The sequence below is a fragment of the Salmo trutta genome, chromosome 21 (genome assembly GCF_901001165.1).
Source record: "Salmo trutta chromosome 21, fSalTru1.1, whole genome shotgun sequence".
NCBI classification, from domain to species: Eukaryota; Metazoa; Chordata; class Actinopteri; order Salmoniformes; family Salmonidae; genus Salmo; species Salmo trutta.
This window is the reverse complement of record NC_042977.1, coordinates 17,299,665-17,323,356: the sequence shown is the minus strand read 5'-3', so window position 1 is coordinate 17,323,356 and position 23,692 is coordinate 17,299,665. Positions and strand designations below refer to the sequence as shown.

Here is a 23,692-nt window from a genome sequence, read left to right as displayed (position 1 = left end):
GCAGCATAGTTACAGTCACCAACGCTCTGGATAACATGAAAACAGCTTAACCAGCTCTGCTAGGGCGAGTAAAATGGTCAGAGTGAGGAGTTCCGTCTGGAAGTAGCTAGGAAGTTAGCCAATGTTAGCCAGTTAGCTTGGGTGCTTGACTTCTGTTGTGAGGTCAGAACGCTCGGATCAACCCAACTCTCTGAACGCGTGGCAAGCGAAACACAACGCTCTGAATTTACAAACACACAGAGTGCACTCCAGATGGAAATACGAACACACCCTTGGTTGCTTCGTCAGGGAATGCTGGAGATGTACACTAGTACAGTAGGACCTGACGTATACATGGTATAGTGTGGCAAGCACTGGAGAAGTCTGCGACTTTGGGCCTATGTAATGAAATTTCAATTTAAAATGAAGTTAATCATATACCTACCCATATTAAATGGTAGTGATCCTTTTCAGTGGTGTAATGGTAAATTGAACTGGTGAGATAGTTGAAATAACACCAGGGACAAATGTATTCCTACTGACAGTTTGACCTTTATTAAGTTACAGTAAGAGTAATCTTTATCAGCATCACCATCATCACATTAGTCAGTACAAGAACTGCAGAACCTTAAAATGTCTAAAAACATCACAACAAAATTCTTCATTGTTTAATTTTCATAGCCTATAACTCCGTGCTGTACTGTGTTGTCTATAGCCCTTAAAAGGTCATTTACCTTTGATGGATGTCTCCTTTGTTTTTACAAGAAAGGGCACACTGTGGTCTAATTGTCTATTGTCATGCTTCCTATTGCTAGATAAGCAGATATCGAAAAGCCCAAAAACACTGCGTTTAATACTGCGAGGACAGGAGCCAGAAGCTGACGGAAATATCTCAACAAATATCAGCCTATGAGACATCTGAGATTATACGGCATTAAACCTGACCTGAGGTCATTAAACCTGACCATGTATATTATACAGAACTACAGACGGTTCTGCTTGCTATTCTGAGAGACAGTGCGGTTTTAACAGCATCTTTTTTTAAAGTCATTTTGTACATTTATTTTCCATATTTAGAAAATCCCTAGGAACAGGTGTTAGTTCATTCACATTTTTCTACTTATTACACAAACTGCAACCTGCATGACAGTACAGTACAAGTACATGCCCCATGCTAAATATGCATACCTGTATGAAACCTGCACAAATCCTATCACAAGGACTAAATTCCACCAATAACCCCACTATCACACCAGTAAGAATGCATGCCCAATCCAGCGCTTCCATCTAGTATACTACTGTTAGTGTGGATATTGGATCAGAGCCAATCATGTATCTCCTTCCAGAGCATGGATGTACCAGCCAACAGTAACTGGCTATGTTCCAGGTCACAGGTGAAGCCAGCTGGTTGGTCTGTCAGCGCTGCCTTCATCAACAGAGTAAAATCGTGCCTTTGTGAGCTCCCTCCAAGTCCAGTAGCTATAAATTGTAACACCAGATAATGTGATTTAACCCCAGAAATGTGGACCATTATACTGGTAGTTACAGGTGTGGCTCTACAAAACGTTGGCATTTTTTAGCTAACCTGGTATTGGCGACAATGTGTATGCCGTCATCTTATTTTTACAAATCTTCTCATTAAATCGAGACAGGCTTCTGTCATCCTGCCATGCGGCCCTTTGGGGTGGACCCCCCATCTCAATCAATGAGAGAAGATTTGAAAAAGACAAGATGGTGGTGTACACATTGTTGGATTACTTCATGGACCAAACATTTATTTATTTTAACAGAGCATTTTATCGATTCACATGGACCCCCTGACACTGGACACAGCCATTTTATGAAATGCCTGTTTCCACAATTCGAGGACGAAGATAGTATCGCAAATACTAGGTTAATTGAAAAATTTCCAGCAACATTTTGTACAGCCACTTCTGTAACTACCAATATAGTGGTCCAAATCTGGTGTTACAATCTGTAGCTACCAGTCCAGGGGATTCAATGTAACAACTTCCAGCGATCCAGCCGATTCAACAAGGCCGTTCTCCCTCTCCCCTCCTTTCTCTCGTTTCTCTCTTTCTCACTATGAAAATAAAAAAAGGGGAATATTTTGCAGATATTGGAACATTCCAGCAATCATGTCGCTGCTACGACTGGGTTTGGACACAGAGGTAGCGGGTAGAGGAGCAAAGTGTTATTTTATAAGTCCTATGTTTTGGGTTAGAGTTGTTTGACATTGTGCAATATTCATATTTTCCACTCTTAAATCCACAAACTATTATCCTGTTTTCTGTGTATGTGCTATGATGGTTACAGAGCTAGAAATGACGTTTTCAGGCACACTTTTTGTCACATAATCCTTATGAATCCTTATACCTGTTACGCGGAGTGGAACCCATTAGCAGACTCAGACGAAGAGACTGGGATGAAATAACCAAGTTATTTATTGAAACACAGGGGGGAGATGGAGTGCAGGTCAGGGGAAGCTTGGGCGGGTTGCTGGAAACCAGGTGCGGATGTGGAGGCTGGAGCGAGAGGGGTTGAGACAGGGTAAGCAGGTCCGGAGGGGATTCCAATGGGGTAGTAGAGGGGGGAATCCAGGACAGAGTAGCAGAATGACGAGACGTCGGACTGGAGACAGGGACCAGAGTCACAGTGGGCAGAACTGTAGTGGAGAGGAAAACAGTGTCAGGCAAGGATAACAGGCACAACAGATTCTGAATAGTAACAAACGGCTAGAAACGTAGACTGACTGAGCAGAGATTACGATCTGGCAGCGTGGAAGTGGCAGGGCTGAGTATTTGTAGAGGTCTTGATTATGGAACAGGTTGCAGCTGGTGGGGATCTGCTCTGACTCCAGCACACTTGTCTCCGCCCACACAATCACACACACAGAGAGAGAGAGGGAGAGGGAGAGAGTACTGGGGGAGTGGCGGCAGGTCAAGGAGACACAGGATGAGCAGTAGAGGGTGTTGCAGAAGCAGATGTGACAATACCAGAGTACCAACTGGGTCAATAACATTTCTAATCTGTTGATAAAAACAACATTGCGGCAGGTAGCCTAGCCGTTAAGAGCGTTGGGCCAGTACCGAGCCGACTAGGTGGGGAAAAAAACTGTTGATGTGCCCTTGAGCAAGGCACTTAACCCCAGTCGCTCTGGATAAGAGTACCTGCTAAATGACTCAAATGTAAATGTTAGCAAAGACAAAAATAATACAGACTCAAAAAAGATATGGGAACGGTTCTTGTTTTTTCTTAAAGGCACAGAAGAATATCATGGACATAAAATATCACTTATCAGAAGATAAGATCTCTCCCTATGTATTTTGTTAGTGTATTTGAGTTTTTGCTTGATATGCTGGTTTTTCTAGTTGGTTATTGTTTTTTGTATTTTATTTGTTGTGGCCCATTGGGCGCGTGTATAGTTTGGTATACTGTGCGGTTGTTTTGAGTTAAATAGGAAAAAATGAAATAAATGGTCTACACAAAAAATATTTATAAAATCACTTATGCAGTTTATTTGATGTAATTGTAACAAGCTAAGTTAGTGCATGCAATTATGCAGTACTGTCAAACCTTTTGTATTTCCATGGTAAACAGTATTGACAATTGGCAGATCCATTTAACTACCTGCATTTACAAATGTGCTACATTGTAATTACATGCATTATTACCTTATGTTTAACAAGTAATGGTTTGGTCATGTAATTGAAGGTATTGCTGAATTGTGCAATTTGACAGTCAGGTCCCCTTCAGAACCCCCTTTCTCTATCCTTCCTTCTTCCTCCTCTATTCCTCCTTTTCCTGGCCCCTCTCAGGTATGGTCAGGTAATATCCCTTACCAAAGAGACAATACTCCACTATCTCTCCCTCTGTAGCTACACTGTTTCCCAGTGGTGTAAAGTACTTAAGTATGAATACAATAAAGTACTACTTAAATAGTTTTTTGGAAGTATCTGTACTTCACTATTTATATTTTTTATAACTTTTACTCCAAAACATTCCTAAAGAAAATATATTTGTAACTTTTTACTCCCTTACATTTTCCCTGGCACCAAAACGTTTTTTTTTCTTTAAATCAGGCCAGACCGCAATATGGTGCAATTTACACACATATCAATATAACGTGTTGTCATCCCTACTGCCTCTGATCTGGCGGACTCACTAAACACAAATACTGTGTTTGTCATTTATGTCTGAGTGTTGGAGTGTGCCCCGGTCTGTCCGTAAATGAACAAAAATAAGAAAATTGTGCTATCTGGTTTGCTTAATATAAGGAATTTGAGTTTTCCATTTACTTTCACTTTTACTCAAGTATGATATGAGTACTTTTTCCACCACTGTAGTTAAGTACATTTAAAACCAGATTCTTTTAGACTTTTACTCAGGTAGTATTTTACTATGTGACTTTTTTTACTTGAGTAATTTTCTATTACCGTATCTTTACTTTTACTCAACTATTATACAACCATTTCCATACAGTTTGTTATACTTAGCCAGTAGCTACTAAAACATCTGTCAAACGACCAAACAAGTGTCCCTTGGCTCTCTGATACAGTCATGTTTTTCTCTTACACTATTTGCGTAATGCAGTAGAGGCCAAGCCACACTTTGTCCCTGTGCCCTCGGTTGAGCACATCCAAATCCATCCACTCAAAATGAGTAATTTTCCAGTTGTTTCCCAGGTGTTCCCAATGCGAGCTCTAAAATAGATATCCCTCCGCTCCACACACACAACACGACAGCTAGTGCTAGATTAGTAGAAGAACTGGGTTAGCTCATTATTACTAAAGCTCTGACACTGCTCCTGTGTTTAGTGGTGCCATTACTATTTTACCTCTGGGAAATGCCTGGCCTATTTCCGTTAAACTATGACTTCCAGGGCATGACAATATCACCCCGATTTCATTTGAAACATGGTTATTTTTGTTGTTGTGGTATAAATGACTTCCCATCAGGTTTGAACCTGGTTTGTGGTTATGAAGAGCGATGGTATCTAGTAGTCACACAGATGTCATAAACACTTTTGAAAATATCTATACATATATAAAGTACACTCTATATACACAAAAGTATGTAGACACCCCTTCAAATGAGTGGATTTGGCTATTTCAGCCACACATGTTGCTGACAGGTGTATAAAATTGAGCACACAGCCATGCAATCTCCATAGACAAACACTGGCAGTAGAATGGCTTTACTGAAGAACTTAGTGACTTTCAACGTGACACTGTCATAGGATGCCGGCTTTCTAACAAGTCATTTTATCAAATTGCTGCCCTGCTAGAGCTGCCCCGGTCAACTGTAAGTGCTGTTATTGTGAAGTGGAAACATCTAGCAGCAACAACAGCTCAGCCACAAAGTGGTAGGCCACAAAAGCTCAGAGAATGGGCCCGGGGAGTGCTGAAGCGCGTAGTGCATAAAAATCGTCTGCCCTCGGTTGCAACACTCATTACCGAGTTCCAAACTGCATCTAGAAGCAATGTCAGCACAATAACTTTTCATTGGGAGCTTCAAAAAATGGGTTTCCATGGCCAAGCAGCCGCACACAAGCCTAAGCTCACCATGCGCAATGCCAAGCATCAACTGGAGTGTAAAGTAAAGCTCGGGAGCAGTGGAAATTCTGCAACGGACAAAATCTGGGTTTGGCAGATGTCAAGAGAATGCTACCTGCCCCAATGCATAGTGCCAACTGTAAAGTTTGGTGGAAGAGGAATAATGGTCTGGGGCTGTTTGTCATGGTACGGGCTAGGCCCCTTAGTTCCAGTGAAGTGAAATCTCTACAGCATATAATGACATTCTAGACGATTCTGTGCTTCCAACTTTGTGGCAACAGTTTGGGGAAGGCCCTTTCCTGTTTCAGCATAACAATGCCCCAGTGCACAAAGCGAGGTCCATACAGAAATAGTTTGTCGTGGAAAAACTTGACTGGTCTGCACAGAACTCTGATCTCAACTCCATCGAATACCTTTGGAAAAATTGGAACGCCGACAGTGCCCGACCTCACGAATGCTCTTGTGGCTGAATGGAAGCAAGTCCCCACAGCAATGTTCCAACATCTAGTGGAAAGCCTTCCCAGAATAGCAGCAAAGGGGAGACCAACTCCATGATTTTGGAATGAGATGTTCGACAAGCAGGTGTCCACATACTTTTGGTCATGTAGTGTATTTAAAAACCATGTACTTGGTATTTACATGGTTGACATTTACCTGTTAAACGTGGAGCTAAAGATCCCCCGTGGAGGATGGACGGGGGAAGGGGGGCGTCACTGGAAGGCAGCCCGGATGGTCCTGTCGCTGAGGGGCTGAGAGGGGCGGAAGTTGTCTCCCAACATCCCGTCGTTCCCCTCAGGTAGATCAGCACCTTTCAGATGGGACCTGAGCCTCCTGAACTCCTCTATCTGGGAGAGATGATGAAAAGGATGGTGAAGGGAAAGAGTGGTGATGGATTAATTAAGATAAGTATTCCGTCTAGTTTCGATCAATGTTCTGTCTAGCTGCACTGCGGCTGCCCTCTGCTCCAGCCTTTACAAACCTAATGTGGATAAAAGCATAAGACATATGTCCATCTTGTGTGGACTAATAAAGTACAGTGCATTCAGAAAGTATTCAGACCCCTTCACTTTTTTCACTTTACAGCCTTATTCTAAAATTGATTAAATTGTTTTTATCCGTCATCAAACTACACACAATACCCATAATGACAAAGCATAAACAGATTTGATTTTGTTGTGAATTTATAAAAAATGTAATAAAAAGGAAATATGACATTTTCATTCGTATTCAGACCCTTTACTTTGTTGAAGCACCTTTGGCAGCGATTACAGCCTCGAGTCTTCTTGGGTATGACGCTACAGGCTGTATTTGGGGAGTTTCTTCCATTCTTCTCTGCAGATCCTCTCAAGCTCTGTTAGGTTGGATGGGGAGCATCACTGCACAGATATTTTGAGGTCTGTCCAGAGATGTTAGATCGGTTGAAGTCTAGTCTCTGGCTGGGCCACTCAAAAGACTTGTCCCAAAGCCACTCCTGCGTTGTCTTGGCTGTGTGCTTAGGGTCATTGTCCTGTTGGAAGGTGAACCTTGGCCACAGTCTTGAGGTCCTGAGGACTCTGGAGCAGGTTTTCATCAAGGATCTCTCTGTACTTTGCTCCGTTCATCTTTTCCTCGATCCTGACTAGTCTCCCAGTCCCTGCCGCTGAAAAACATCCCCACAGCATGATGCTGCCACCACCATGCTTCACCATAGGGATGGTGCCAGGTTTCCTCCAGATGTGACACTTGGCATTCAGGCCAAAGAGTTCAATCTTGATTCCATCAAACCCGAGAATCTTGTTTCTCATGGTCTGAGTGTGTTCAGGGTGCCTTTTGGCAAACTCCAAGCGGGCTGTCATGTGCATTTTACTGAGCAGTGGCTTCTGTCTGGCCACTCTACCATAAAAGCCTGATTGGTGGATTGCTGCAGAGATAGCTGTCCTTATGGAAGGTTTGCCCATCTCCACTGATGAACTCTGGAGCTCTGTCAGAGTGACCATCGGGTTCTTGGTCACCTTCCTGACCAAGGCCCTTCTCCCCCAATTGCTCAGTTTGGCTGGGCGGCCAGCTCTAGGAAGCGTCTTGGTGGTTCCAAACTAGTTCCATTTAAGAATGTTGGAGGCCACTGTGTTCTTGGGGACCTTCATTGCTGCAGAAATGTTTTGGTACCCTTGCCCAGATCTGTGCCTCGACACAATCATGTCTCGGAGATCTATGGATGATTCCTTCAACCTTATGGCTTGGTTTTTGCTCTGACATGCACTGTCAACTGTGGGACCTTATATAGACAGGTGTGTGCCTTTCCAAATCATGTCCAATCAATTGAATTTACCACAGGTGGACTCCAATCAAGTTGTAGAAACATCTCAAGGATGATCAATGGAAACAGGACGCACCTGAGCTCAATTTCGAGTCTCTTAGCAAAGGGTCTGAATACTTATGAAAATAATGTATTTCTGTTTTTGTATAAATTTGCTAACATTTCTATAAACCTGTTTTCACCTTGTCATTATGGGGTATTGTGTGTAGATTGACGAGGGGAAAAAATAGTTTAATCGATTTTAGAGTAAGACCGTATCGTAACAAATTGTAGAAAAAGTCAAAGGGTCTGAATGCATTCCTAATGCACTGCATATCTTATATCTGATCTTATTTAGTATTTTCAGTGTTCTGTACATGTTGGCATTGTACTGTATGCTTAGGCTAAGAGCTCATTTCTTCCTGTCCTGGTCTATTTTACAGACCTCTTTCCAGCTGAGTCTGGTCTTGTGTGTGTAGCAGTAAAATGACAGACGTTCTCCGTTAAGATTTTCATTGGGTACTGGACTGGACACCTAGCCCTAAGCTAATCGTTATCTGGTTGGATGGTCAGTCAGACTTCGCCAATGCAGGAGGATAGTGTTTGCCCGAAACAAACAAGACAGATGGATTCAGTAATACAGGATTTTATGAGGCACAGCCAACTAAGCCTTGACAACAGCAGAGTTTCATAGAGCCGTCTACATAAACAGAGCCATTAACAACCATTATCATATTAATCAATCAATACTGATGACTCATTTACTATCAATAAAATGCACTGAAAGGTGTTTTATTTGTTCTGGCTTCCTTCGATGGTACACATAAGGAACATGTAGTACTTTTCATAGTGCTTTTAGTCAATAGTCAACCATTATAAAACAATGCTACAGCTGGGAGATGGGAAAATCTATATAGAATATTCCATTGAACAATGATCTACCATCACAGCACAGGTTTAAAGGTGTTCCTAAACAGGCTGCATATTGGGTAACTGCCCTCCAGAGTTTATACAACACTGAATTATAGGATCTCTATGAGCTGTCCTGTGTTATTTACTGTATGTGAATAATTGGTCGCTCAATACGTATGAACAATTCATTAATCACTCTGTTTTTTAGCTTTTTGATATTTCAATTCATGCCTTTGCTCTCCACCATAACCTTTCCGTCCTCTCAAAGGGAGGTGTCTGGCCTTTACATGAAAGGCTTGCTCAGAATCAAAGCCTCTGTAGAAAGTGTGCTGACTTGGAGGACAAACTGTATTGTGCAACGCTGTTGAATCAGAGGTTGGGACCTTGCTTCATAAATATGGGCGTATAAGTGCCAAATCAATCACGACACTGTATCTTACCTTCTAGCAGAACACACACACTTCAATGCAGGTAGCTAGAGCAACCTCAAGATCTATGGAAGTAGCCGGTTTGAATAACATTTGGTATAAAAGCAATATGGCCACTTGGAGGGCTAGCAGGTGCCATCACCATTGACATGTGAAGGGATAAAACCTAGGAGTTGGACCTGGGGCAAGGGTCTAGAAGCCAACATTAATCCATTCTTTATTATTTGCCCCTGCTGGTCATCTATGAATGTTTGAAGGTCTTGAAAAATGATCTGGCCTTAATGGCCACATGTACTCTAAAAGCATCACCCAGTACAGCCAGAAAAGGTCTGGTTTCTCTCTATGTTTCTCACTAGGTTCCTGGTAAAAAAAAACATAGACCAGCATATGCTGGTGACTAGTGCTGGTTTTGCTGGTGACCAGCTTATGCTGGTATGCTGTGATGCTGGCAACCAGCATACCATCATAAGTACCAGCATATGCTGGTCACCAACAAAACAAGCATCAAAGTGCTTAAAGGTGCACTATGACGAAATCGCTCCGCCATTTCCTGGTTGCTCTAACTCTAATAGTTTCCATAATTTCTGTTCATGTGACAAAACTAGCAAGAATCATTGTACCATCTACTGTGAAATATATTTTTCATAACCAAAAATATTGTATTTTCAGCTGTTTGAGGCTGGTATACAAAACCGAAAGTAAAAGACGCAAAAAACGAAACTTAAGGATGGCAGGCATACAAATAGCGCCCACATAGAACAGATCTACCGCTTCTTACTTCCTTTCAATGAGAATGACAGATCAAAAACACACATTTCAATGTGAATTTTAGGTTACCCAAAAAGTGACATATTGCAGGTTTAATTATTTAAGACAATACATTACATATATCATAAATGAAGGCCTAGTTTTTCCCTAATACAGTGGCCACGTCAGGACTGGAAGTCACATTATGAACTTTTAGGATGGGTATCTTTAAAGCACTTTGTGAAAACTGCTGATGTAAAATGGGCTTTATAAAATACATTTGATTGATTAATTGAGCCAGACCATTGTGTCAGATGGCCTACCTGTAACTGTGAGATGGTGAGTGGGTAACGGTACAGGATCCAGGTCACACTCTCACTACATGGAGGTGTGGTCAGGGAGCCCTCATACACCCAGTAGTCTCTCAGGAGAGGGTCTGGAGGGAGTAACAAGCACATGCCATGTCTTCATCTAATACTGTGTCACACCATACACACAAGCAGGAATCATACACAATTAGAATGACGGACTCACCAGGAAGTAGTGTGTTGGGATTGAAGCACGGTATGATCTTGGTCTTCCCCTGTAAAGATAGGTCAACACACTAAAATATTTTTTGACCTGATTCATTTGTAATGCACTGTTTATTTAGCCACCATGTTTGTCATGACTGTATTATTGCAGATCGTCTGTACTACTGGAGCTCCTTTGTCACATTCTGCATCAACACTTCACCTGTCTAATCTGAAATGTTTCAGATGGTTTCAAGTCAATCTGGAGCATTGATTGCATCAGGTTTAATTGGAAATAAAATCAACAAATGAATCAATTGCTGCACGCTCCAATCGTTGCACCTCTACTGATTTTCTGTTAAATGCCTAGTTTGATTGTCTATGTACTGTAGGCCTTCCTCGATCTCTCAGTTAAGCATTGGGTATCTACCCCCTTAGGTCATATTAGTAATTTCTCATAACCTCTGCCCTCTCATCACCATGACAACTCATAACCATAACATCATCACCACAACAATATGACTTGGTCAACAATGTGGATGCCAAGATCTTACCTTGTATTGTAGGTCCTGCAGCACTTCTGTTATGGCCTTCAACCCCAGATGCTCCTTCCCTATCTGAAGGAAACGATGTCAATAGCATCAAGTCAAAAAGAGGTCATGAAAGATGGTCCTAACAGATCAACGTAACGTTATGATGCTAACACATCTTAACATGGGGCTGTTGATGTGTTTGGAGCATCCTGAAAGGATGTGAAAATGGTGAAAAAGTGCTCAATTGTCATACTTGAGTAAAAGTAAAGATACCTTAATAGAAAATGACTCAACTAAAAGTGAAAGTCACCCAGTAAAATACTACTTCCGTAAAAGTCTAAAAGTATCTGGCTTTAAATATACTTGTCAAAAGTAAAACTCAATACTAAAATATATTTAAGTATCAAAAGTAAATGCAATAAATACTTTCAAATTCCTTATATTAAAGGGATACTTTGAGATTTGGGCAAGTAGGCCCGTAATCTACTTCCCCAGAGTCAGATGAAATTGTGGCTACCATTTTTATATCTCTGTTTCCTGTATGAAGGAAGGTAGAGTTAGTTTCACGAGCCAATACTAACTAACATTAGCGCAATGACTGGAAGTCTATGGGTATCTGCTAGCTTCCAGTCATTGCGCTAACACTAGTTAGCAAATGGGCTAGCGCTAGTTAGCAATTTCCTTCAAATTGCTCGCAGACATATAAAAATGGTATTCACGAGTTAATCTCTGGGGGAAGTAAAGGGCTTCATTGCCAAAATCCTGAAGTATCCCTTTAAACAAACCACACAATTGTATTTATTATTTTATTTACGGATACACTCCAACACATAGACATCATTCACAACCGAAGCATTTGTGTTTTGTAAGTCCGCCTGATCAGAGGCAGTAGGGATGACGAAGTGTTCTCTTGATAAGTGTATGAATTAAACAATTTTCCTGTCCTGCTAAGCATTCAAAGTGTAACAAGAACTTTTGGGTGTCAGAGAAACGTATGGGAGTAAAAAGTACATATTTTCTTAACCTCTACGGGATCGGTGTATTATCTTTTACCAGATCTAATGTGTTATATTCTCCTACACTAATTTCACATTTCCACAAACTTCAAAGTGTTTCCTTTCAAATGGTATCAAGAATATGCATATCCTTGCCTCAGGACCTACAGACAGTTAGATTTGGGTATGTCATTTTAGGCGAAAATGGGGGAAAAAAGGGTCAGATCCTTTTAAGGAATGAAGTGGAGTAAAAGTATAAGTGGTCAAAAATAATAGTAAAGTAAAGTACAGATACCCCCCCAAAATACTTAAGTTGTACTTCAAAAATATTTTGACTTAGTTACTTTACACCACTAAGTGTTGGTCCATTCATACATTCAGTCATTGCCTCAAGCCAGTTCATATCAGTCAAATGTTATCATGGTTATTTCAATGTGGTGGTTTTTCTCAGTACAATAAGAAAAGTATATTTAGTGTCAAAGCTTTAGTGTCAAAGCTGATATGGATATGATACAAATTACAGTAATAATAAACCAAGTGCCTAACAAAACCATACAGAGCATGAGAAGAGGGGATTCTCATATGACTATAGACTGAGACCAAAGCAATCAATACCTGCACAAACAGAGCGATGATGAGAACTCCGTTCTTCTTACCCAGGGCTTCCTCCACACTGTTGAACAGGGTTGTGTTCCAGTGGATCAGATGGAGCTGGGGGGGAAGCACATGTATTGTATTGTACCATATTATAGTGAAGCTGATCACAAAAAAGATTGACCACATACAGTATGATATTCAGGTAAAGAAAGAAAGAGAAAGAAAATGAAAGAAAGAAAGTAAATGAAAGAATGATGGGCAGAGGGAGGATGCAGAAGACAGGGCCGAGACAGAGCAGGTGTAAGGGACATAAGGGCCCTCTACAGTTTGAAATAGAGCACAAAACACCTTTGATAGAGAAGGAAGCTTATAAAGCCAAACCACCAGTCGCATAGCTTCTTCAGGCCCTTTCAAACGCGTCAATGGCCTGAGTGATGTGTAAATATATGAAACAAAGTAATGAGCTTTAAAAGTCCTGACCCGAAGTAACCTGTTTTTATGTGAACATAAGTCCCTCTTTCTCAAGGCCATCAGACTGTTAAATAGCAATCACTAGCACAGAGAGGCTGCTGCCTACACACAGACTGGAATCATTGGCCACTTTAATAAATGGAACACTAGTCACCTTAATAATGTCACTTTAATAATGTTTCCATATCTTGCGTTACTCATCTCATATGTACAGTTGAAGTCGGAAGTTTACATACACCTTAGCCAAATACATTTAAAATCAGTTTTTCACAATTCCTGACATTTAATCCACGTAAAAATTCCCTGTCTTAGGTCAGTTAGCATCACCACTTGATTTTAAGAATGTGAAATATCAGAATAATAGTAGAGAGAATTATTATTATTTATTTCAGATTTTATTTCTCACATCACATTTCCATTGGGTCAGAAGTTTACATACACTCAATTAGTATTTGTTAGCATTGCCTTTAAATTGTTTAACTTGGGTCAAATGTTTCAGGTAGCATTCCACAAGCTTCCCACAATAAGTTGGGTGAATTTCTCCTGACAGAGCTGGTGTAACAGAGTCAGGTTTGTAGGCCTCCTTGCTCGCATACGCTTTTTCAGTTCTGCCCACAAATTTTCTATGGGATTGAGGTCAGGGCTTTGTGACGGCCACTCCAATACCTTGACTTTGTTGTCCTTAAGCCATTTTGCCACAACTTTGGAAGTATGCTTGGGGTCATTGCCCATTTGGAAGACCCATTTGCGACCAAGCTTTTACTTCCTGACTGATGTCTTGAGATGTTGCTTCAATATATCCACATCATTTTCATTCCTCGTGATGCCATGTATTTTTGAAGCGCACCAGTCCCTCCTGCAGCAAAGCACCCCCACAACATGATGCTGCCACCCTCATGCTTCACGGTTGGGATGGTGTTCAATGGCTTGCAAGCCTCCTCCTTTTCCCTCCAAACATAACGATGGTCATTATGGCCAAACAGTTCTATTTTTGTTTCATCAGACGAGGACATTTCTCCAAAAAGTATGATCTTTGTCCCCATGTGCAGTTGCAAACCGTCGTCTGGCTTTTTTATGGCGGTTTTGGAGCAGTGGCTTCTTCCTTGCTGAGCGGTCTTTCAGGTTGTCGATATAGGACTTGTTTTACTATGGATATAGATACTTTTGTACCTGTTTCCTCCAGCATCTTCACAATGTCCTTTGCTGTTGTTCTGGGATTGATTTGCACTTTTCGCAACAAAGTACATTCATTTCAAGGAGACAGAACGCGTCTCCTTCCTGAGCGGTATGACGGCTGTGTGGTCCCATGGTGTATATACTTGCGTACTATTGTTTGTACAGATGAACGTGGTACATTCAGGCGTTTGGAAATTGTTCCCAAGGATGAATCAGACTTTTTCTGAGGTCTTGGCTGATTTCTTTTGATTTTCCCATGATGTCAAGCAAAGAGGCACTGAGTTTGAAGGTAGGCCTTGAAATACATGCACAGGTACATCTCCAATTGACTCAAATGATGTCAATTAGCCTATCAGAAGCTTCTAATGCCATGACATCATTTTCTGGAATTTTCCAAACTTTTTAAAAGGCACAATCAACTCAGTGTATGTAAACTTCTGACCCATTGGAATTGTAATACAGTGAAATAATCTGTCTGTAAACAATTGTTGGAAAAATTACTTATGTCATGCACAAAGTAGATGTCCTAACCGACTTGCCAAAACTATAGTTTGTTAACAAGTAATGTGTGGAGTGGTTGAAAAACGAGTTTTAATGACTCCAACCTAAGTGTATGTAAACTTTTGACTTCAACTGTATATACTGCATTCCATACTTTTCTACTGTATCTTATTCTATGCCGCTCTGACATTGCTCGTCCATATATTTCTATATTCTTAATTCCATTCCTTAGATTTGTGTGTATATGTTGTGAAATTGTTATTTATTACTTGTTAGATATTACTGCACTGTCAGAACTAGAAGCACAAGCATTTTGATACCCGCAATAATATCTGCTAAACACATGTATGTGACCAATACGATTTGATTTGTAACAGTGGCCTCCAACTTAGATAAACATGGTCAGGGCCTTGAAGCGGACAGTGTGTGTGTGTGTGTGTGTGTGTGTGTGTGTGGCCGAGACCCATACCTCCATGGGGAAGGCCTTAAAGTTGACGGTGTGTTCTGAGCCCCTCTGGTTCTCTTTGCCCCAGTGGAAGCGCACCTCATGCAGCTCGTACTCATGATCAATTTGCAACGGTCCACCAGTTACCACTGCAGACAGGAAACCCAGAGCATCATGGGAGAGCAGACACAGGAAATACAGACCACATCAGATGATCTTGCGTTTTGAACGTAGGCTTGAATTCTGATTCATCTCTGAAGGGTATGTGTATCTCCCTTGCAGCACACAGTCATTGACTCAACTTTCAGGGGTCACGGCTAATGTAAAAATTATTGAAAAAGTGCATTCAAGATCATTACTATAGTGGAGGGTTGACAAATTCTACCCATGAATTGTTTTTGTGTACCATGGTAATGTTAAATTAACTTTTTGGATGTGTGTTCTGCACCTGATTTGGACCTCAGCATGATGCGTACGGTGTGTCCATCGTTGATGACCTCACAGTCCCGACACACAACGTAATTGGGTGTTAGCCCCACGTCCAGAAGCAAGGGGTCATAATGCGCCTCCCGGGAGTTCAGGTTGATGGGTGACTGGTACTCCCCATTGGCATCAGGGAACAGCAAACCCCACTCGACACCTGCAAATACGCACAACTTAGACTTACACTCTACGTCACTGACGCTTGCGTAAAGTCACAACCTGGCATGCACTGAGATCTCCATGCACTGAGATCTCCATGCACTGAGATCTCCATGCAGAGGCCTCCATGCAGTGCTGTGTGATTCACAAAGTGGTGACGGAGTATGTCTAGTGGAGTGTAAATCCAGCCTTCGAATACACAAGCAGCATAATCAAAGTGTATAAGTGAGGACGCACTAATGTGTGCACATGCACACACACACACAGAGACACTCGCATGCACACACACACCACACACATTGCAGTTAAAGAGTTCACCAATCCCTCAGTGTCACTGCGCTGAGCAGTTGGGGAGTCGGTACCAAGAATAACTGTCACCAGAGGGATACAAGGACGCTCTAGTTCGTGTTTCTTCCCACCTCTCACACTTTCATATCTCCCTTTTTCCCCCTCTATTTCTTACACACTGTTATTCCCACATATCTCCATTCTGTGTGTAAATGGTTTGTGAAAAAAAATCAACGTTATCATATTCTCACATCTTTTCACACTCTGTAAGAGCACTCTTTTAGCTAGGTGTCTTAGGTCTCTGGTCTTTCCATACCATGCCCTGAATTATTTCATCGTTATTTCATATCACTGTACTGTACGTGCAGAGAGAGTGCAAAACGCAATTAATGTAATCAGATTTGAGATCAAATCTGTCAGGGACACACCCTTCTTGCAAACTATTATAGACTACAAAGGGAAGCACAGCTGCGAGCTGCCCAGTCACACGAGCCTACCAGACGAGCTAAATCACGTCTATGCCCTCTTCAAGGCAAGCAACACTAAGGCATGCATGAGAGCATCAGCTGTTCCGGACGACTGTGTGTTCACGCTCTCCGTAGCCGACGTGAGTAAGACCTTTAAACAGGTCAACATATACAAGGCTGCGGGGCCAGACAGATTACCAGGACGTGTGCTCCTGGCATGTGCTGACCAACTGGAAAGTGTCTTCACTGACATTTTCAACATGTCCCTGATTGAGTCTGTAATACCAACATGTTTCAAGCAGACCACCATAGTCCATGTGCCCAAGAACACAAAGGCAACCTGCCTAAATGACTGCAGACCCGTAGCACTCACGTCCGTGGCCATGAAGTGCTTTGAAATGTTGGTAATGGATCACATCAACAGCATTATCCCAGAAACCCTAGACCCACTCCAATTTGCATACCGCCCAAACAGATCCACAGATGATGCAATCTCTATTGCACTCCACACTGCCCTTTCCCACCTGGACAAAAGGAACACTTATGTGAGAATGCTATTCATTGACTACAGCTCAGCGTTCAACACCATAGTACCCTCAACACCATAGTACCCTCAAAGCTCATCACTAAGCTAAGGATCCTGGGACTAAACACCTCCCGTCAGGAAGTCAATCCTGGACTTCCTGACGGGCCACCCCCAGGTGGTGAGAGTAGATAGCAACACATCTGCCATGCTGATCCTCAACACTGGAGCTTCCCAGGGGTGCATGCTTAGTCCCCTCCTGTACTCCCTGTTCACCCACGACTGCATGGCCAGGCACGACTCCAACACCATCATTAAGTTTGCAGACGACACAACAGTGGTAGGCCTGATCACCAACAACGACGAGACAGCCTATAGGGAGGAGGTCAGAGACCTGGCTGGGTGGTGCCAGAATAACAGCCCATCCCTCAACGTAACCAAGAATAAGGAGATGATTGTGGACTACAGGAAAAGGAGGACCGAGCACACCCCCATTCTCATCGACGGGGCTGTAGTGGAGCAGGTTGAGAGCTTCAAGTTCCTTGGTGTCCACATCACCAACAAACTAACATGGTCCAAACACGCCAAGACAGTCATGAAGAGGGCACGACAAAGCCTCTTCCCCCTCAGGAAACGAAAAAGATTTGGCATGGGTCCTGAGATCCTCAAAAGGTTCTACAGCTGCACCATCGAGAGCATCCTGACTGGTTGCATCACTTCCTGGTACGGCAATTGCTCGTCCTCTGACCGCAAGGCACTACAAAGGGTAGTGCTTACGGCCCAGTACATCACTGGTGCTAAGCTGCCTGCCATCCAGGACCTCTACACCAGGCAGTGTCAGAAGAAGGCCCTAAAAATTGTCAAAGACTCCAGCCACCCCAGTCATAGACTGTTCTCTCTACTACCACATGGCAAGCGGTACCGGAGTGCCAAGTCTAGGACAAAAAGGCTTCTCAACAGTTTTTACCCCCAAGCCATAAGACTCCTGAACAGGTAATCAAATGGCTACCCGGACTATTTGCATTGTGAGCCCTGCCGAACCCCTCTTTTTACGCTGCTGTTACTCTCTGTTTATCATATATGCATAGTCACTATAACTAAACACTCATGTACATACTACCTCAATTTGGCTGACCAACCACTGCTCCCGCACATTGGCTAACCGGGCTATCTGCATTGTGTCCCGCCACCCACCACCTGCCAACCCCTCTTTTACGCTACTGCTACTCTCTGTTCATCATATATGCATAGTCACTTTAACCATATCTACATGTACATACTCATATCTACATGTACATACTCATATCTCAATCAGCCTGACTAACCGGTGTCTGTATGTAGCCTCGCTACTTTTATAGCCTCGCTACTGTATATAGACTGTCTTTTTTACTGTTGTTTGTATTGCTTTACCTACCTATTTTTCACCTAATATCTTTTTTGCACTATTGGTTAGAGCCTGTAAGTAAGCGTTTCACTGTAAGGTCTACACCTGTTGTGTTCGGCGCACGTGACAAATAAACTTTGATTTGATTCTACAGTGTCTCTCCCTCTAGTCCCATGATGGGGAACATAAACGGGATCAAAGCTCTCCCTTCATACATCACTGACCCAATCTAAATACAGACCCACTCTGAAGTGTCTGACTTCCTACACACGTACTTAGCCTTGTAATTAAGATGATGATACCATGGCTTTGAATCGCAGAGGGAGCACATAGCACAAAAACATGCTTTCTGAAGCAAAGCCAGGAGTTAGTAAATGAAGCGGCTAATGTGTTACCGCTACAGACAAGTCCCGTCACCTCCTTCAGCGTATGGATGACTTTATCCCCTACCAACAAGATAAAGAAATGTTTTCTCAAGTCAACACCAATAACAATATGACTATTAGAGTCACTAAAAGGTCAGCTCTTGACTTAGATGTTTCAGTCTCTCATGTTCTTTTCCCAGTTACTGGAAACCTTGACTATTACCCATAGAGCCCAGAGGCAAATTTGAGACACACAAAGCGCACAATGGAGCCCTGGACAAGAGCTGGTAAAGCTCAAAACCATGAAAGCCTGGTAGCTAGACCACTACTCTCTTAGAATACCAAATCATTGGTGTGACTCCAGAATCTCAAGTTCAGTTCGAGACAGCTAATTTGCATGATCAAGTTACCCCAATAAGGAGTGCATTGATCAAATGACCCTACCTTCTTTAAGTTCTTTACCTACTGTATGAGAGAGAGAGAGAAATAGAGAAGAGAAAAAGAGAGAGACATTTCTCTTTCTGTTTATATCTGTGAAGAGAGTACTGTATTCCCATATCAATGCATGTGTTTGGTGCCAAAAATGGGGAAGAACATGTTATTTTTCTGAGCTCTGTTTTATGCGAGAAAAAGAGTGAAAGGAAACAAGGTGTATACTAAAACCTCCAAATCCCTTACCTTCTTGATATCCCCAGTCCAATTCATCCTTCCCAGGGTAGTAGTCTGACTCCTCAATCACACTGTCTGCCATGGCTGTGGCAGTATGGAACAAGTCTTCTCACTTAACACACTTGCTTTGATTTGAAGTCAAAGTCACACTCTGGCTTTTGTTCTTATCTGTCTTCTTTTTGTTTTCTTCCTTCCTTTCTTTCTTTGTGTGGTAGGGAGGGTTTTCTGTCAGATGCCAGTGACTTTGAGAGCCTGTGTTCAGTGAGGTGCAGCAGTACGGGCTGGTACAGCGGTTCAGCTCCAAATACTGATGAAGACGGTGCTCAGTCCATCAAATAGGAGAGAGTGAGTGTCCCAAAAGAACTCTCTCTCTCTGTGTGTGTGTGTGTGTGTGTGTGTGTGTGTGTGTGTGTGTGTGTGTGTGTGTGTGTGTGTGTGTGTGTGTGTGTGTGTGAATCCAGGCTGCAGTGTAGACTCTCCCACTGTAGGTCAGTGCAAGCAGCTAAGAGTTTCACAACTCTCTCTAAGCACCAGCAGCCCACAGGGTCCCCACCCCCACACATACAGAGTAAGTTTGGATTGGATGAGTCAAGTGCCTGTGCAAATCTCATTTGGAGCACCTTTTAAACAGCACAGCATTTCACAATGGTGTAAATGGGGGGGGGGGGGTTATATTTCTGCCTGGGGTGAAGGGTGAAGGAAACAGGGAGTGGTAGTGATAACACTACTCCCCGGGAGAGGCGGGAGAGGTGGAGAGCTTTTCAGGGGGGGTTACTGTTAGGAACAGATATTATGATCCTGATGTTTTTGAGGTGAAGAAAATGCCAGTCAGCATTTCATTATTAGACTGTGATCTAGTTTTCCAGATTTGTCTTACCTCTGAGAAAATACGGGTTCATTTTTTGCATAATTAAAAAAAAAAAGAGAACAGATTAACAATATCATTGGAAAATATAAGGTTTATGTAATATTGGTGTCAAATATTTCATGTGAACCTTCCTTTGGAATTTGAAAGTTCTTTACTGGCTAGTTATTTGTTTTTTTTCTATCAGCAAATAGTAAACCAATAATGTATTTCTCAATAGATACAAAGTATATTGTCATTCTCAATAGAGCTTACAGAGTAGAACTGACCAGTACTGTTCTGGCATGATATAATATATCCCGCTGTGTCTTATTCCTGTCCCAAAGTGTACAATTTGTCCAAAGGGTTTAAGACTGATTAATTGCTTTATATTATGTAAAAGGAAACCACCTTGACCCTCATTTCTCATTTCCTAAATTGAATACATTGCATAATCCACTCTGTCAGAATATTCATAATGAGGTCATTTTGATCCCAGAGGACCAGATATGATGCTAAAACAATTGGGTTTTAAATAGCATGACTTTTAGCATAATAACCATGTTCAGCAGCAAATAAATCATGAACATAGTTGACACTGGTCTACTTTTCTTTCTTTTCTAATTTTGACTTTTTCATAAAGTTTTATATTATTGCATATTTTTCTCATATTCTTTGTTGATTTATTAGAACCATTTTTCCATTCAGGCTTAAGTCTACATTTTCTTTAGTCATTATTGGTAATTGATATATACTCACTATGTCTATTAGTATTATAGTATAGTATTATTATAGCTAAGTATTCTGTTAGATTTCCATTATTGCTGCAGGTATTTCTTATTTTTCTCCAGCCGGCAGAATATGCCAGGTCCGACTCTCAACTCCTGTCCAAGGCTCCTATTTCAATTTGGATCACAAATCAATAACGACACTGCCCTCTAGCGGGCACTAAAGGATCTTGCAGAACACTTATCTTGCTGAGTATGATTGACTATAAATGATGAGTTCCACCAGCGGTTCGATTTTTGACCTAACACTACACAGCTGATTCAAATTAAGCTTTGATGCTTTGATTCAGCTGTGTTGTGCTAGGGCAAAAAAAACCGTGCACCCCTTGGAGTCCCAAGGCCCGAGTTTTGGAAAACCTGAGTTTTATTCTTTAGAAAAAATATGTAACTCTTTTGTATCTCTTAATTTGTAATGTTGTATGAAATTAGTTCAATAATTTGGTAATTTTAGTTTGTTACAGTAAATATTAGAATGTACACACAGTGTTTCATTAGGCCAATGTTTTCTATTGCTCTGTTCGCTGATTATAACTTGTGACGCAAAGAGTGGCTAAAATATGGTTATGACGTTTCATGGGACAATGCACACTATAAGTTCTGTCCTGGAAATAGTTGTTTTTGGAAATGGACTCCTTCACTTGGTGCTTCCTCTCGTGCTGGTTCCACATGAAGGCCCGTAGGGACTGACCCAGATCAGCGATTTCTGGTGGCCTAGGCTCCGTGCCTGGTGCCACCATCATTCTCCTTTTCTCCCTCTGGATTCCCATACTCTTCTTCATCCTCACGGAACTCCTGCTCCGGCTGTTCTCCTGATTCCGCCGACCCCGTCAGCGTGCTCCTGGTGCTAACCTTCTTCTCATTCTTAGGTGACCCCCTGCTGGCCTGGGACCACTGCTGCCACCAATTGTAGAAAAGTAGAATGTTGAGGGCCTGGGGAGATGTCAGGGAAGCGCAGGACAACAGAGTTCTTAGTGTCATGGAAATTCCACACATGGGACACTCAAAGTCAATCTGAAATGAATCATAGTTTATTAACAGTAAACTGGAGAGGTTCCAACAAACCTGACGCACCATTGTGAACGTCTGTCATGAGTTCCCCCCGGGGCAGTCCCGTTAGATCCCATATATACAGACATCTTATATTTGCATGATTTAGCTTATTCATTCATAAGTAATTCATCATTAACATTTGCTTCACCTAATACTGGGTCACACATGTGACAGACCAACACCTCACGAGGCGTCTTCTCTCTGAGCTGAGACCTTGAAACTGAGATATCTTTCATTCTCAAAACAAGGGTCTGGGCGTACTGCCAAATTGCAGATACTGATAGTGAAGGTTCGTTCAATCAGTCACTTGCATGAAAACGGTTATCAGAAAAGCACAAACATAGAACACAGAAATTGGTAAAAAGAAAAGCTACAACATAACATTTTCCATCACATTAGTTTTAGATGTATATTTTTTTCCACCAAGTGAAGGAGTCCATCTCCAATAACAACTATTTACAGTGAAAATCTCCACCAAAAAAAAGAGAATTATTTCAAAGTTCACTCAGTATGTACAACTCTAGCTCAAAACAGCCATTGTTGGGACAGCCCCTTCCTCCTCAAGGTCTGCAACAGACTTCTTAAATATCAGAGTATGACTGCCTTTCCCTCCTCAGGACTATACCAAGTCTCACACAAATAGGGGAGGATTTCACTTTACCTAGAAAACAGGTAAGTTCAACACAATTAGTTGCACATAAATAATATACCGCATGACTAACCAACATTCAGGTAAGTATAGCCAACATTTCCCGTCTGTAATAATTATGAAAAACCCTTTCGTTGGCATTAATGATGAAAACAGGTAGACTATTCCTGTGTAAATGTGATGACGTTTACACAGAAAGTGCTGACACCACTGCACTTGACCGGCAGCCGTCTGTTCACTTGCCGCGGTCAAAACGACTGAGAACTCTGAAAAATACAAGGTCAAATCATGACATCAGTGATCTTCAGGTCGGAGCTATAGAAAGAGGTCAGAGTTCCCGAGTTGGAATTCCGAGTTGGATGACAGTTCAAATCGATTTTCCAAGTCGGAGCTCGTATTTTTCTGAGTTCCCAGTTGTTTTGAGCGCAGCAACTATTCGCAGTGGAGGCTACCCAGGGTGTAAGCACAGGTGTTCGTTAAACTGAAATACTTTGGCTATAAACTTTAACAAAACAGGGAACTAGTCACAGTGCGAAGTAGGCTCAAAGCCGCTTCATCACACTCCCATAGTGGGTCTCGAACGTAGGCCACCGGCACCGATTACAAATGCCCTAACCACTGTCCCATTAGCAGGGGTGGACTGGGACAATAAGTCAGCCCTAGCATTTTATCCACACCATCCCACATCACTGCACGCGCCACCAACTCACCCCCAGCCATACACACACACACACACACATCCTGACCCTACCCACCCTACTTATTGTCTTGTTTTGTACGCTTTGTACAAATAATAAAACACAGAACTACAGGATGTTTCTTAACATAACTCTTTATTAACTAGCTACAACTATATGTTCGCCTATCTCCAACCACGATCAACTGACGATGCCCTAA

At 42.0% G+C, this 23,692-nt stretch overlaps 1 protein-coding gene across 5 annotated transcripts; it reads right to left on the bottom strand.

Annotated features, from left to right (window-relative positions):
- Positions 1-514: 514 nt before the first annotated feature.
- On the bottom strand, positions 515-20,033 carry LOC115156837 (carbonic anhydrase-related protein). Of its 5 annotated transcripts, none has more exons than XM_029704579.1 (10): positions 19,474-20,033; positions 19,240-19,260; positions 15,575-15,766; positions 15,151-15,275; positions 12,552-12,647; positions 10,963-11,025; positions 10,431-10,479; positions 10,220-10,332; positions 6,189-6,379; positions 515-2,644 (listed from the first exon to the last, which is right to left on the bottom strand). In XM_029704579.1, the coding sequence occupies exons 1-9, from the start codon at positions 19,544-19,546 to the stop codon at positions 6,245-6,247; spliced, it is 867 nt and encodes a 288-aa protein (XP_029560439.1). In that variant the 5' UTR covers positions 19,547-20,033; the 3' UTR covers positions 515-2,644; positions 6,189-6,244. The 5 variants fall into 5 exon arrangements, with proteins under 5 accessions (XP_029560439.1, XP_029560437.1, XP_029560438.1 ...); XM_029704577.1 differs by lacking the exon at positions 515-2,644 and adding an exon at positions 2,686-2,854; XM_029704578.1 differs by lacking the exon at positions 515-2,644 and adding an exon at positions 2,686-2,848.
- Positions 20,034-23,692: the final 3,659 nt, after the last annotated feature.